At 41.5% G+C, this 14,538-nt stretch overlaps 1 protein-coding gene across 4 annotated transcripts in view; it reads left to right on the forward strand.

Annotated features, from left to right (window-relative positions):
* Positions 1–13,005, forward strand: part of LOC115356064 (sorting nexin-14-like) — a 29,743-nt gene extending 16,738 nt beyond the window's left edge. For 3 of the 4 annotated variants that reach the window (XM_030047061.1, XM_030047062.1, XM_030047064.1), the window contains exons 22-29: positions 909–949; positions 1,492–1,611; positions 5,459–5,582; positions 6,112–6,276; positions 7,360–7,455; positions 9,862–9,953; positions 10,694–10,750; positions 12,833–13,005. In XM_030047061.1, the coding sequence (XP_029902921.1) occupies positions 909–949; positions 1,492–1,611; positions 5,459–5,582; positions 6,112–6,276; positions 7,360–7,455; positions 9,862–9,953; positions 10,694–10,750; positions 12,833–12,859 (722 nt within the window). In that variant the 3' untranslated portion in view covers positions 12,860–13,005. The remainder of the gene's footprint in view (positions 1–908; positions 950–1,491; positions 1,612–5,458; positions 5,583–6,111; positions 6,277–7,359; positions 7,456–9,861; positions 9,954–10,693; positions 10,751–12,832) is intronic. The other variant, XM_030047063.1, reaches the window with a different exon arrangement.
* Positions 13,006–14,538: the final 1,533 nt, after the last annotated feature.

A 14,538-nucleotide genomic window follows, 5' to 3' on the forward strand; every position in this document is an offset into this window, starting at 1 on the left:
CTACTTATGGCCATCATATTTGTGCAGTGCCTCATAACTCAAGCAGATAACATGGTCTGTTACAGTGTCATTTGACAGGACAATCTGCACAAATCTCTCCCACGCCTTATATTTTGGTTCTTTTTACATGAAACTTTAGCACCATCCGGTTTTAACTTTTCTTTGATTAAGTCTGCCGTAACCAAAACCACGTCATAAATTGATGACAAAGCTGCTTGCATATACAGGTGCATCTAAAAAATTTGAATATCATGGAAAAGTTCATTTTTCTCTGTAATTAAATTCAAAAAGAGTGTGTGTGTGTGTGTGTGTGTGTGTATGTGTGTGTGTGTGTGTGTATGTGTTTGAGAGCGAGTGACAGAAAGAGGGGAAGAGAGGGTGGACTAGAAAGGTAGACTAGAAATGCAGAGCCCAGCCTACTTTCACAGTGTTTCTGTAAGTTATCTATAACTTACTCAGAACGCTGCTTTTTCACTTTTTGACCCGCCCGCCTGAACCTGTGATATTTTGTTGTGAGCTCACCCAAACCTGCAGGACCTGTGGCTTGTAGATTAACCTGTGCATCACCATCAGACAGAGACAATACAGGGAACATCAGTGAATTCCCCACTCGGTGGCAGTGTGCATTTGTTTGTGACCTCTCCATAGGAAAACCAACAGATCATTACTATCTGACTTTTCTGATTTCAAGCAGTAATATTACCACTTTTGCTTTTGCAACCTTTTCTACAACATAGCACAGGACTCTTGAAAAAGAGATTAAAGTGACTTTCTGATTAAATAAAAAAGGTCAAATAAAATAAATAGATTACATAATTTCAAGGCCTGTTATATGTTGCACCATCTCCCTATCTTCCCAGAGAAGCATTACCGTGCAGCTGATTTGCATACTATCCCTCTCTTCTCAGGTAAAATTTTCAAGTCTGTTCCTGGGAAACTGATAAAAGAGGTGAGTCAATCGTGGACTGAAATGTTTCCCAAAAGAGAGAGTTGATAACAGCAGGCAAAGACAAAAGCAGAGAACACAGGAGTGTGCCATGTGGATGGTAGGGGTATAATACATTGATAATTAAATATATTGCTATATGTCCTCTTGTGATACTTTATAGATACACTTGTTCACAATTATTATGGGTAAAATATTGTGATAGTATCATATTGTGAGTTACCCGGTGTTTTACACCGTTTGCAGATAAGTGCCATTATTATCAAGGTCTGGGAATTTCCACATGACAGAATTCTCTTTATTTCATGTTTTCCCCCCCTTTTCATTTCTGTTCTTATTGTGTCTGGAATTTCCGCATTCTCTGGTTCATATATGATAACATGATAACCCCATATCATTACCCTCACTCGCCCCCGCCCTTCCTCTAACATCCTAGCCAGGTTTTGTGTTGATACTCCCCCGAGTTTAACAGGATGAGGATGTTATATAATATACATTGTGCTGGCTGTGCTGACCTCCGCGCCCCACTGACCTCTGTGTTCCAGAAAGGACAGAACCTGGAGCCGTTCATACAGTCCTTCTTCAATTCGTGCGAATCGCCTAAACCCAAACCCAGCCGCCCGGAGCTGACCATCATCAGTCCCACAGCCGAGAACAACAAGAAGGTATATTTTATATTTTTGCCCACTAGACACAATGGCTGTTAAATCACAAATCACAAATCACAGACACTCATTTTACCAAACAGCTCAGTGTGTAAGAGAAAAGTGGGTCTCTGCTAAAGTCACTGGTATGGCGTGGATCTGAACTGGTTGCAAGCCATAAGTGAACTCTGTCCAATGTGTTAAAAAAACAAAACAGCTGTAATTTGACATGTCATGAATATCTGGTCCATTGCTTTTTTTGAACTAATATCTCCCACTGCAGTGAGTGATTGAGATTAGTTGCCCAGACTGAATGGAAATGTTTCATTTCCACAAAGTGGCCAAATGAAAAACTTTGTTTTACTTATGCTGACGACAAACAAGGACAAAAACCTCAGTCAGCTTTGTGCAGCAGCGTGCAGGAAAATATCAGCACGAGTCCATCAGCCCATTTAGAAATTACACATTCAGCCTAACAGAGGCCTGCAGGACCTCAGGGAACAGTTTTGTGTTCTAATAGTGCAATCCACAGTGCAAACCATGTGGATTACTGCAGTTTTCATTTTACACAATAACATAGAATGGCTCTTAATTTAAGGACATATGTGGACCTTGGGCTCTGTTTACCGCTCAAACAAAGATATTTAGGTGCCGTTGACACAACAACGATTTTCACAAAAACGGTAAACTTTTGTTGAGGTTTGGCCTTTCATTTACACAACAACGGCGTTTTAGGTGCTTGAAAACACAAGCTTTTGAAACTGGGTTCCAGGGTGGAATTTTTTGAAAACACCGCTCTCCCCACCACCGTGTAAACTGGCAAAACGCAATTCTTGTGAAAACGATGACGACACGGCCCCACTTCTGGCGTGACTATGACGTTTTCAGCCATGTGCGAACAGGAAAACAACAACAATGGTCGACTATCGAGCTGTTTGTGCGCAGGCGTGCGGTGCTACTCTGTGGTGTTACATTGCAAAGTTCACCACCACCTACTGGCCTGGCATGCACACGACAGCGTTTTCAGTTGTATTTGCGGATCCGTGTGAACGAGGATCGTTCTCACAGCGTTATCGTATAAACATGGAACTTTTTAAAAACGCAAAGGAATGAATTTTCCGTTTTCATCAGAACTGTTGTCGTGTAAACGGGACCTTAGTGTTAAAAGTAATCTTAAAGGGATGTGCAGAGTCCAGAGGGATTACTGAGAAATCTACCTCCCTCTCTCCATCGCGGGTTTAGGATTTAGGATTTAGGATAGCGCATCCTGCCCTTAAAGGCAATGGCACCTGGCACACTGGTTGGTTTAGCTGGCGTAACGCCCAAAACACGCCTATGCATAATATAGCGGGTAGCGCAGGTGTTTTGCGGATAGCGGGAGGTGCACAAGATAGCAACTTTTGCGGGGGAACGCCTCTTCCTAAATCCTAAATCCGCAAATAGCAGGTTTAGGGAGTCTGGCGCAAGATAGGGCCCTAAGTGCCAAGTACCAGTAAATCTTTCTTTGAGAGGATAAAGCTGTTCCAAACTTTGTCCCAACTGGTCCCCATGCGCTCTCTTTGACCAAGCAAAGCAAAACAATGTGTTAAACATTCCTCATAGCAGCTGGAGGATGACAAAAGGAAAAAACAAAGATTATATGAAAAAAATCCATTGTGTCTTCAGTGGGCTTATTTAAATTAAAACTGAATGTCTGGTTACACTTTTCTATGAAGAATGTAATTTGATTATTTTGACAAGTAAATATGTATATATCAGCTTTTGATAGTTGGTCCAGAAAGTACATTCTGGATTTTTTATTGCACTTGGCATTAGATGAGGGTTTTTTTCTTTTGTATGGAACAGTACAGTCATCCTACATAACTGCCATTACAGTTTAGTCAGCATGAACTCATCAGGTTTAAGAGAAAAGGAAGTTTTTGTTTCCGCAGCACTCGTCTGTGTCAGGAGTCTGCATCGTGTGTGTTAGTGTGATAAATCTTATTGTTTTTATGTAGTTCCAGTGATCTGAGGGTTGTTGATTGTGTTGACTTGACCCAGGCAGGAAATCAGTATTGTGCCTACAGACCACAGTGGCTGATAAATCCCACTGCGGTGATGGTGTGTGTTGTGTGGTCTGGGCTCAGCTGCAGGGGAGACTTAGGCGGGAGTGGCTCATGGGAGCAGGGCCAGGGTGGGCTAATTGGCGCAGGTGTTACCTGTTGGGTAATTATGCTTTCTCTTCTCATGCAGTAGCATGCTGGACCAGGTCCTCACACACTAACACACACACACACACACACACACACTCACACTCATGTCAGGCTGTTCTCACTGTATTAATTAATGCTGTTTTGAGTTCCTGTTTGAGTCTACGTTTACACATAGTTGGGTATTTTGAGAAACGAATACTTCCCTCCCTCTGTTTTCCAAAATAACATCGTGCACACAGCATAGTTTTCAAAAAAGTTTTCGTTTACATCAACCCGCATAAATATGCCATCGAGCACCATCATAACTAAGCCAAGCCTATGGGCAGCAGTGTAGGAAGAAGGAGAAAGCCATGCAAACCAATCAGACAGCAGTCCGCCCAGGTCGGACCCAAAACTGGTGACGCTGGCGGTGCCGCGGACTGGCTCTTTGTGTTGGAGGGAGGAGAATTTGCAGAATTGCTGACCTCCGAGCCCTCATTCGTCTCTGCTTCTCGATATAAAAAAGCAGCTTGATTTGCAAATACAAACATATGGAAAGTGTTTGTACCAACAGAAATGCGACTGCTACTCTGAATGCATCCATGATCATCACCATCATAGACATAATATGCGTATATCATGTCATTGATCACCATAGCCAAATGTAAACATGGCGTGCACTTTTGGTGCATAATGTGACGTCGGCTGCCTAGAACTATGTTTTTTGTTTACATGCAAATGTGAAATGGGAGTTTTCCTAAATATTCACTCTGGCGGGAGATTTTAGAAAGAATCGTTTTCAGAGGCGAATTTGCCGTTTGCATGTAAAAGAAGGGCACAAACGAAGGGAAATGTCTCCGTTTTTAAAACCCACATACACGGGTAGCCTGAGACACCGATTACAGATTCATTTGCCAATGCCAGCTACTCAGTTAGGATTTACGTGACAAATTGGACTGTAGAGGAGGCAAACTTACCAGTCGCTGTTTCTCAGCATTTTTGTTTGTGGCTGGCAGGTAAAAGAACAAAATAAAATGTTAGCAGGTGTACTGAGGCTGCAGTTTCAGTCAGCACATGATTATTTTCATCAGTTTCGGGCATAGGCGGAGTTTGCGGGGGGGCAGGGGGGGCATTGCCCCCCCTAGTGTCTGAAATGTGTCACTACATTGAGTCAAAAATAGGTCCAATATTTTTTTTCCTTTATACATATCTATAAACATTTAAGCAATGCAGTAAAATAAGATTATTTTCAGAAATAAATCTGAATTACATTATGTTTGGTATTGTAATAAATAAAATAAAAAAAAAAAAAAATGTTTGCCCCCCCCAGCGCAAATTTCAAACTCCGCCTATGGTTTCGGGAAGGGTAGCTTTGTGTCCAGGTTGCCTTTTCTAATCCAAAAACTTGTTTGGGAAATGAAACAGTGCTCTCCAATGTCCAGCCCCTTCTCACATACCCCACAATAAATGTTTTCTGTTTTCTGGTCCACTTTGTGCCGTGTGGAACTAAAGGATAGAAGTTTCAGTCTGATTCAGAACAAATTAAATGAGTCCTTCATCTGTGTCCAGTAATGTGCTTTACTTTAATTTTGTGAGAGTAGGTGACTTTTTTTTCCAAGTTTTACTGGTATGATTCAAATTTTCCGTGACACTAGATTTTCATGGGATCAAACTGATCATCTGGTTTCAATCTGCAGCTCCTCAGCAATCTTTTTAAGAACAACGCTAACCTCTCAGAGGGCCCAGAGAGGAGACACAACCAGAACTACTTCATGGAAATGATGACTGTTGACGGCATGTATGATTGCATGATGTATGTCGGTAAGTGGGGGTGACAAAACCAAAAAAGGAGAATCATCAATATGATCAGATTCAGCTGAAATGTAACACACTGGTGATGTCAGTGTCAAGGAACAGTTTCCTGTCATCACCCTTGACTTACATTTCTTGTAAGGGACTCATCAGTTGGGGTCAGTTGAGGAAAAAAGACCCATGTAAATCTGTTCCCTGGGTTGTGAAATGTGGCTTCAAAAAATCTTCCTCCCTGAGAACAGTCCAGCTTCCAAAATAATCAAAATGCATTTAAGCTGTTCTGAAGACTGTGGCCCTTTCATTTGATATACATATATTGTAATGTTAAAGATATTTCTGCACCCATCTTGTCTTTTTTATATTATTATTATTATTTTTTTTTTTTTATCACTGTACTACAAATTTCCAGCACCTTGTAACATGTCAGCAGTTACAAGTTTTTTTCAGATGCAAACACTTTTGATTCATTTTCCAAGAGTGCTGGCTGTTTGTTTGATGTTAAAGCTTCCCCAGCATCAGTGGTGCTTTTCACCAACAGGCCGGGTGGTTTTCCACATGCCGGACTGGCTGCATCATGTCATGGCTGCCGGGAGAATCCTGTTCAGGAACACGTTTGATACGTACATGGACCACTACATGCAGTCGAGACTGGACCAGATCCTGCAGGAACACCGCATGGTCTCCCTCATCACCCAGCTCAGAGGTAGGCACAGCTCTACAGGAGAAAAAGTCAGCTCACACCACAGCAACACGATCTCTTTCAGCCTCTCTCAAGTAAGGTGGACAAGGCTAACGTTTTCCTGCTGACTGCATCTTCAGAGCCAAGAAATGACAGTGGTTTTAGGGAAACCTTTTTAGAACTGTGTGCCAATTCAGGGGCCGCCTGCCTCAGACGAGCCGATGTGAATGTGTGGTCATCAGAGGACTGAAGGTTAGACGTTCTAGTTGGCTAACAAATGCTAATTGGGACGATGTACTGAGGATTCCTCTTGTCAGTGAAGGTTCCCCCTAGCCTGGCCTCACAAGATGAAACAGCTGTTACCCATTACTCATAAACCTTTACAAGAAGGTACTCTGACATTCAATAAAGGGCTGTAGCTGAAATTGAAAAGATGCTAATCCTCATTTTAAATCACTATACTTGACTCTTTGTTATGCCAGCTAAACAATGAAAATATGAGGTCAAGTTTGCATTTATTCTAAATCAAAGTAGATAAGATTAAAAACAAGAACTTGCACTTTCATTTCTATTATCTTTGTTATAGAAATGAAAGTTTTCACTTTCCACCTCACTTGCCAACTGTGCGGAAAGGATACTAACTGTTTCTGAACTGGGACACAGCTATAGATTAGTTCGTCTAATCAGAAGACCGTTGTGAAACACAAAAGTTAGCAGAGCGTCCATTAAACCAAGTTGTGTATTCTACCAATCATCAGAATAGGATGCTGAAAAAGCAACATCAATAATCATGAAGACAGCATCTGTATACCTAATAATACACTCTCCATTGATCCAAGTTGTTAATGTACATACATAGGGCTTGGTTTATTTGTCTATGTGCATGTTCCCTCCTCTACTTTACCTCTGCCCTGGTTATGAGTGCGAGCTCACAACAAACTGCTCGAGTACCATTGAAAACATGTGAATATTAATGTTCATGTAAAAACACTGTTTGCCTGCCAGATTCAGGGTTAACGAGGAGAAATAAAAAAATCAAAGCTGTGAAGGGACTTGACCTGTAATACTTTTACCCATTAGTCTTCATATTGTCCTTCCTGCCTCTAGATGCTGTTTTCTGCGAGACCTGCGAGGAGCGAACTCCAGAGGACAAACAAATCAGAGCCAAGCAGACGTTTGAGGAAATGATGAAGTATTTACCAGGTCGGTTTCAACACCAAACACCTCATCATCCCATAGCCAGGCCCTGTGTATGTTAACTGTACTTTTGTGTACTTGTGTATTCAGCCCACTCTAAATAACCATTTATCCATCTGTTGAGCACACTGATTAGTAAATGCGAATTTCCTTCAGACACAAAATATGGGTTGCCATAGTTTCCCTTCTTTTGCCATGGCTGATTTATTTTTCATCAGGTGTCAAGCAAACACAAACTTGTAAACAAATTACATGAATTCAGTTGAATGGGTCAATCATTTATTGGGCAAAAACAGAGCAGTGCACTGCAACAACACAGCAACACCAGAATAATGGAGCAACAATAACGTAACGGCATAGACCTCGATATTTTATTTTCTGTTTTCACACATGCAGTTGTGAAATTTTGTTTTCGGCTTATATTTCTAGAACAGCCTCAGCTCTTAGTTACTCCAAGTTTGTTCGAATTTATTTTGTCAGCTCTAGCAGCTCTGGCTGGCAGCTTCTCGGGTCAACATGATATTTTAGTGTCCCTTCCATGCTACACCACACTAGTGTCTTCAACCCACAATGCACAGTGTTTCGATTTAGTTTGGTTGGATTATATTCTCATTTGGAACCATTTACCTTCCTGGCTGGAAGGTAAATTTATGCTTACTCACAGGAAATGTACATCATTCCAACTGTTGACTATTTATCTGAGTATTGGTTACGCAAGGGGAGTGCATTCCTCTTTTCATTTCCCACCACCTTGAATCGCACTTCCAGAAAGTGAATTCAAACATGTGGCCACCATAAGGCTCCCACTAGACCCACGTTTCACTCTGTGTTCTTTCAGAAATACACTTCTTGTTTCTTTTAATTTGTCTACCTGATAAACATGTTTCCTGTAAGCAGGCAAAAACCAATCCTTTATTGCAGAGGTAAAAAGATCTGTTTGTGTACAGTATTAGTGAAGGGATTTACATACATGCACTACTTAAATGAAGGCTGATCCCTTTTTTGGTTAGGATAAGCGGTTAAATACATCTTTGACTCTCTCTCATGTATTCTTTCATATGGCAATAATACCCACAAGAAGGTCATTCTTCGTGGTGATGACGCGAATGATGGTGAAACAGGGACAAGACAAAGCCAAGTAAAGTTAGCAGCACTAAATTACCATTTGTGACAGTAAACAATGTCCTCAGGGGAATTATGGCATTTATACAGTTGTTGTGTATAGTATACAACAGCCATCCATGAATGTGTCCCGATGAAGAACAAACGCTAGAAAAGGTCGCTAACTCACTGTCACATATAGCATGAATCATAAGATTAATCTGAACATCACTGTCAAGACAGAGAGCGATTATTAAATGGTACATGCTGGCTCAATTAGTCTCGCTTCACTTGAAAAAAAAAAAAAAAAGGTTGGTGTTTCTATTTCAGCACTTGTCACTTATTCTGATGGGCTCTGTTTTCTTCATACACACTCAAAACACCAGACTGCTGTTTTGAAATTTTTGAGCACACTTTAGATAGCGTGTTCAAAAAGCCTATTTCACCCACTTAGTGTGGATGGAAGATTGTAACAGAGAATGGCTCATTGCCTGAGACCAAAGTAACAGGCCTGAGAAAAACCACAACAGAAATGTATACAGAACGTCGCTGCCAATCTGCAATAAAAACAGCACTAATGTGTGTTGTTTTTGAATGTTTAGCTTCACTGTTGTTTCTTTTATCTTTGGTTTTCTCTGGTGTTTTTGTTTCTGTGACTTCCTTCTTACCGCCGGCCTCACCCATATGACACACCCACAGGCAACGTGTTCCCATCATTTAAAGGCAGGATGAGTAGGATTTGTTGGTTGCAGTTTGTAAACACAACATTCAAGTCGGCCCCTCCTTCCTGGCCAAGCGGACCGCCAGCAGCAAACGTGGTGCTAGAGATCTGGCAAAAATCTGCCCAAAGGCCGACGCCCAGAAGAGTCCTGAACGATCTGAACCTGTCAGTGGAAAAAATTCTACTAGTGGCGGTAATATGACCTGCGAGCTTGCCCCGTTAGATTCTGTTGCAGCCCGTTTTGCAGTTGCTGCCTGAAGCGCTCTCGATTTTGTAAAAATAGGGCCCAGGTTGAGAAATACCAGAATTTTCCTTTTAATGTGAAAAAAGGTTGCTTACTTCAGCTTTAAGTGCAAACATAATTCAGTACACTGGATTGGGTCTGGTGTGCATCCAGACACCTAAACAGTTTGTCGTCCCCGTCTGTCTGACCTCAGCTGTATGCTTACTGTACATCCAAACATCTCCATCCAAGAATTTAAACATCCAAAGAGAGATGAATCACCTCACATAGGAACAGTCCTACACTGATATGTTCAACAAGTGGATGATAGGTATGTATGTGTGTGTGTGCATATGTCTCATTGCAGACTTTGTGGGAAAGTGCATTGGTGAGGAGGCGAAGTACGAGGGCATTCGGCTCCTGTTTGACGGTTTCCAGCAGCCGCTTCTCAACAAGCAGGTAAACTGCATACCAGAAATGTTTTTATTCAGCACCGTCATGAGAGTATGACACTGTTGAACTCATATGCTTTAAATGATTGCTCTTGATACTGTTAAGCCCTGAGGATGAAAAGATGCAACGCAGCATCAGAAATGTATAGAGTGACAGTTTTTTACAGGGTGTGTGCACACCCCTTAAAAAGCCTTAAAATGCTTTCTTTTATGAATATTAGGCTTCATTAAAATAGTTTGAATTCATGAGGTCTTAATTTAAACCCCCTTTTTTCTTTAATTAAAACACCTACCTGCTGGAAAAATGACCCAACACTCTTATACTCACCTGTAATATTTACCTGCAGAGAAAAACAAAGACAATCCTTGTGCTTACCTGTCCCAAGCTCTGTGGAGAATAAAGTCCTGGTTAGATTTATTCCAGCCGCACATTAAAGGAAACTTATAGTAACAATTCATGGACTCATCTAGTTAATAACCGATCATATTCCTATATAATAATACCTTTAGAAACCAGTCATGTGTAAAAAAAAAAAAAAAAAAAATACTGTAAATTAGCTCAAAATATCAGTTGTCATTAGCTTCAATCCAAAAAGTTGGTTATCAGCCTTCAAAGACTTAATCAGATAATAATTTTGGAATGACTCTTCTACACATGGACTGTATTGAGCATGGGGGATCAAACTAGCAGCCCTTTGGTTCACGGTGACTCTGAGAGCTGAATTTTGCGTTGTGGTTTCTCCTCAGGTGACCTACGTCCTGCTGGACATCGCCATGCAGGAGCTGTTCCCTGAACTCAGCAAGGTAAACAAGACGGGGGAATATTCAGAAACCACACAGGAAGAGAGGCTTGTGTGTGTTGTTTGGTTATGTATGAGTGCATATGTCTGCAGCAAACATACTTAAACATGTTTGCATATACATGTGTGTGAGTGTGTGTGACTTACAACCAGAAGCAGATTTTAAAGGGTTGAAAAATATTCACAAATATTTTTAAAATCAAATTATTCAGCTCATGCAGGTGAGAGGGTTTATGACTATGCATACACGTTGAGATTAATAGTGTTGAAACAATTTGTGTAGTCACTTGACAGAAAATCAATTGGTTATAATTATTAGTTTTAGTAACTGATTAAGTAAAAATGCCAGGCATCACTAAGATGATGAGATTGTCTTACTTTTCTGTTTCAGAGGAAGCACTCTGACCAGACATCACTTAGGGCTCTGATCAGTCGCATTGAGCATTTTTCTTTAGTTTTCACACTTGAGACTAAAGGATTGGTCAGTTCCTTTAAAAACTAACGATTAGATCAGCTGACAGTTAAAATAACCATAAGCCGCAGCCTGTTAAACAGAGTGAAATGGAAACTCCTGCTGCATCTCACTGTAGTTTCTTGTTACTGGAACAAACTGACTTTATTCTGAGAATTACTTTGCCTCAAGCTCTTGTTCAGCAAACAGAACTAAAGCTGGATTCACTGTACTCATAGTTCACAGGAAGGGGTTTCTGATCACATCTTTTTCAGGTTGTCTTAAAATATTTAGGGCTCTGCAGTTATTGTGAAGCACAGGAGGAAGAAGAATAACTGTTTATATATGACCTTGAACTTCCCTTTAAGTTTACACATTTCTGTAAAACAGTTGTAAGCCCAAGGGCTGCAAATGTACATAATCCTGTGAACTTAATTGCTGCTCAATGTCATTAGCTGTAGTTTGCCCATGTAACAGCTTGTTCAACACATTTACACCCATGCAGCATGTTGAGAATGAGCTTTGCCCCACTGTTTCTGTGTTTCTAGCAGCCTTTGATCTTGAGTATTAGTGGTAATTGAGGTTGTAGTAGCTGTTTGCTCTGAGCAGATTCTGTCTGAAAGCAGCTTGCCCCTTAGGGTTATTAAAAATATTAAATATTTACTGCACAACACACTACTGCTGTATAACACTTTTAGCTTACCTCTTGCTTTGTGCAGGAATCTGCTTCATGGCTCTGCAGAGCACAGTGGCTTCTAAATACCAGAATTCACTCTTTGAGCAGCCAAGTAGTTTTAGGACAGAGTAAGAAATCCTCCCAGTGGTTGGTTTCTTGCCAGAGTGGCTGGCAGAACAGATTTTCTCTGTCTGGTAACTCAGTCTGTCTGCAGAAAGTGCCTGCTGGTCATTTCCTAAACCGCTGCTATTCTTAACACAGAGTTCCCACAAGCCTCAGAAATCCATTAAAATTTGTCAATTTCAGAAAAACCAAACAAGACCTTTTTAAAAAGTTTTGGAATATGAATGATTGGCCTTGAATCACCCAGACTCATTATGCTTGGAAGCATCCTGAGTCATTACGCCTGAATACTTCACATCCTGAGAAAAGCCCCAGGATGGAGATTTATGTTTATATTGCACCAAAAAAAAAAAAGTGATTGAATTTGACCAAAAAAGGCACTGAAAGTCATTGAAGAGTCTGTGAATTTGTTTCTCAAGTGTGAGTGTGAGAGCCCTCTTAGAGGTCAAGTCCACAAGTGTACACCTCTTTATTTATTTGTTTGTTATACAGCAGTGGAGCTCTGGACTCGCTGCTGTTAAATTTCCCCTGACCAGAGTGAGAGTGTGTGCAGTTCAGGCACGATGACTTGAATATAAACGCAGCTTTCCAATGCACAAGGGAGGATTTTTATGTCTTTAACGATCCCAGAAATCCTCACCATCAAGAAACTAGTGTGAGGGCAGCACATGACACTCAAACGGGCCAAATCAGATCAGATCAGATAAACAAGGCTGTGAAATCTGATGGCCAACATGCTCATCTGGTCACACAAGCATGCTGTCACATTTGCAGATGGAAATACAAATGTAAAGTGACGAGGTCAGAGGATTTATGGTAATGTGTTTTCTCTCCAGCAGGGACCGAGGGAGTCGCCCACGTAAACCACAAGACACCACACTAAATACCAGCTGTCCCATAACCCGGCTTATGGAAGTGCAATACTATGAACTCCACTGTCTCTGGGACTATCTCAGCATTCCAATGTATATTAATGCACTAATAAAGATATATATTTATTGTTACTGCAGTTCTCTGGTGTCTGTCCTCCTTCCTTTCAAGATTGACGGTTGATAGCTGAGAAGTTTGAGTCCATATTGTGAAAATATAGGAGATCCAGTCAATAAAAATGCGATGATACTTATGTAGACCTCAGATTTCGGCGGTTGTTTCAATACCATAGTATCATCAGACATCAGCAACATGTTTGTATAGCCCAGAGGTAATGCTGCATTCAGGTGATCTCACATATAAATTATTTGCTACCAGCTGTCAACGTCCAATATAATGTTATAAATCAAGCTAGTGATAGCCTAGTACGCAAACACTTTGCTATTTCAGAAGAAAATGTTAACAACACTGGAAATTGGATGTTGAAGCACTGTAGTCATCAAGGAACACCATGTAAAATTTCTCCATGTGGTTCATTTTCTGTGTTATATTAAATTTATGTCGCTGTGCTCTGTCTAGTCAAGTTGGAAAGTCCAGATGTCGCTGTGTGGTGGGACTTTTCTATACCTGATAAATCTGACACCACGTGAATGCAGGGTGAGAATGGCAAAAGGAAACAGCTTGCACTGAGAGAGACGTGTTTTTGTTTACAGATCAGCCACCTGCTGTTTTTATGCCATGCCTGTTTCTCATTCCAGTGGGACAAAAATGACCTGCAGTGGTTTCTGTGTATCGTACTTTCTGAGTGCATGCCCTTGTAAACTCTTGGCAGCACTCCATAAATAAATGAAGCAGAGAAGAGTGGAAGGCGAATACTTTCCATCAAGAGTTACGTGGGTGTTTTGGGACATTTGGCAACACTTCTTCATGCTGCAGATGCCAGTTGTTTTGGAGGCCAACGGAGCGAGTAATCGGTAGTTCCTGAGGAGAAAAAAGGCAGCGTTGTTTGGGACACCCCCAAAACAGAGAAGCCCTTGTTCCCTTGGGTCAGAGCGATTCAACCATAAACTCAAGTTAACCCGGCTGAGAGCTGAACAGCCTTCCAGCAAACTCTCTGCCAATGACGCTCACATGGATCTTAGGGAGGACAGATGGTTCAAAAGAGGAGTGAAGGAAGTGATCGAAGACAGAGAATCTCGTAACAGAGGAGGAGCTCTCACACGTCTGTCTTCATCCTACAACACTGGCCTGTCATCCCTTCCCAGGAAGTTGACCCATTCACTCTTGACCCCTTGTGACCCTAACATCCAACGTTTACTCCTGGAGTCAGGTGACCCTATCAACTGTCATTAGCCCCTGGAACCAGGTGACCTCAACGATTGTCGCTCACCCCTGGAAACATGATCTTAACGACTGTCGTGCACTCCTGGAAACGCGACCTTAACGACGGCCGCCCACCCTGAAAACGTGACCTTAACGACTGTCGTTCACTCCTGGAAACACGGCCTTAACGACTGTCGTTCACTCCTGGAAACGTGACCTTAACGACTGTGGTTCACTCCTGGAAACGCAACCTTAACGACTGCCGCCCACCCTGGAAACGTGACCTTAATGACCGCCGTTCACTCCTGGAAACGTGACCTTAACGACTGCCGCCCACCCTGGAAACGTG

This window comes from Myripristis murdjan, chromosome 24 (genome assembly GCF_902150065.1).
Source record: "Myripristis murdjan chromosome 24, fMyrMur1.1, whole genome shotgun sequence".
Classification (NCBI taxonomy): Eukaryota; Metazoa; Chordata; class Actinopteri; order Holocentriformes; family Holocentridae; genus Myripristis; species Myripristis murdjan.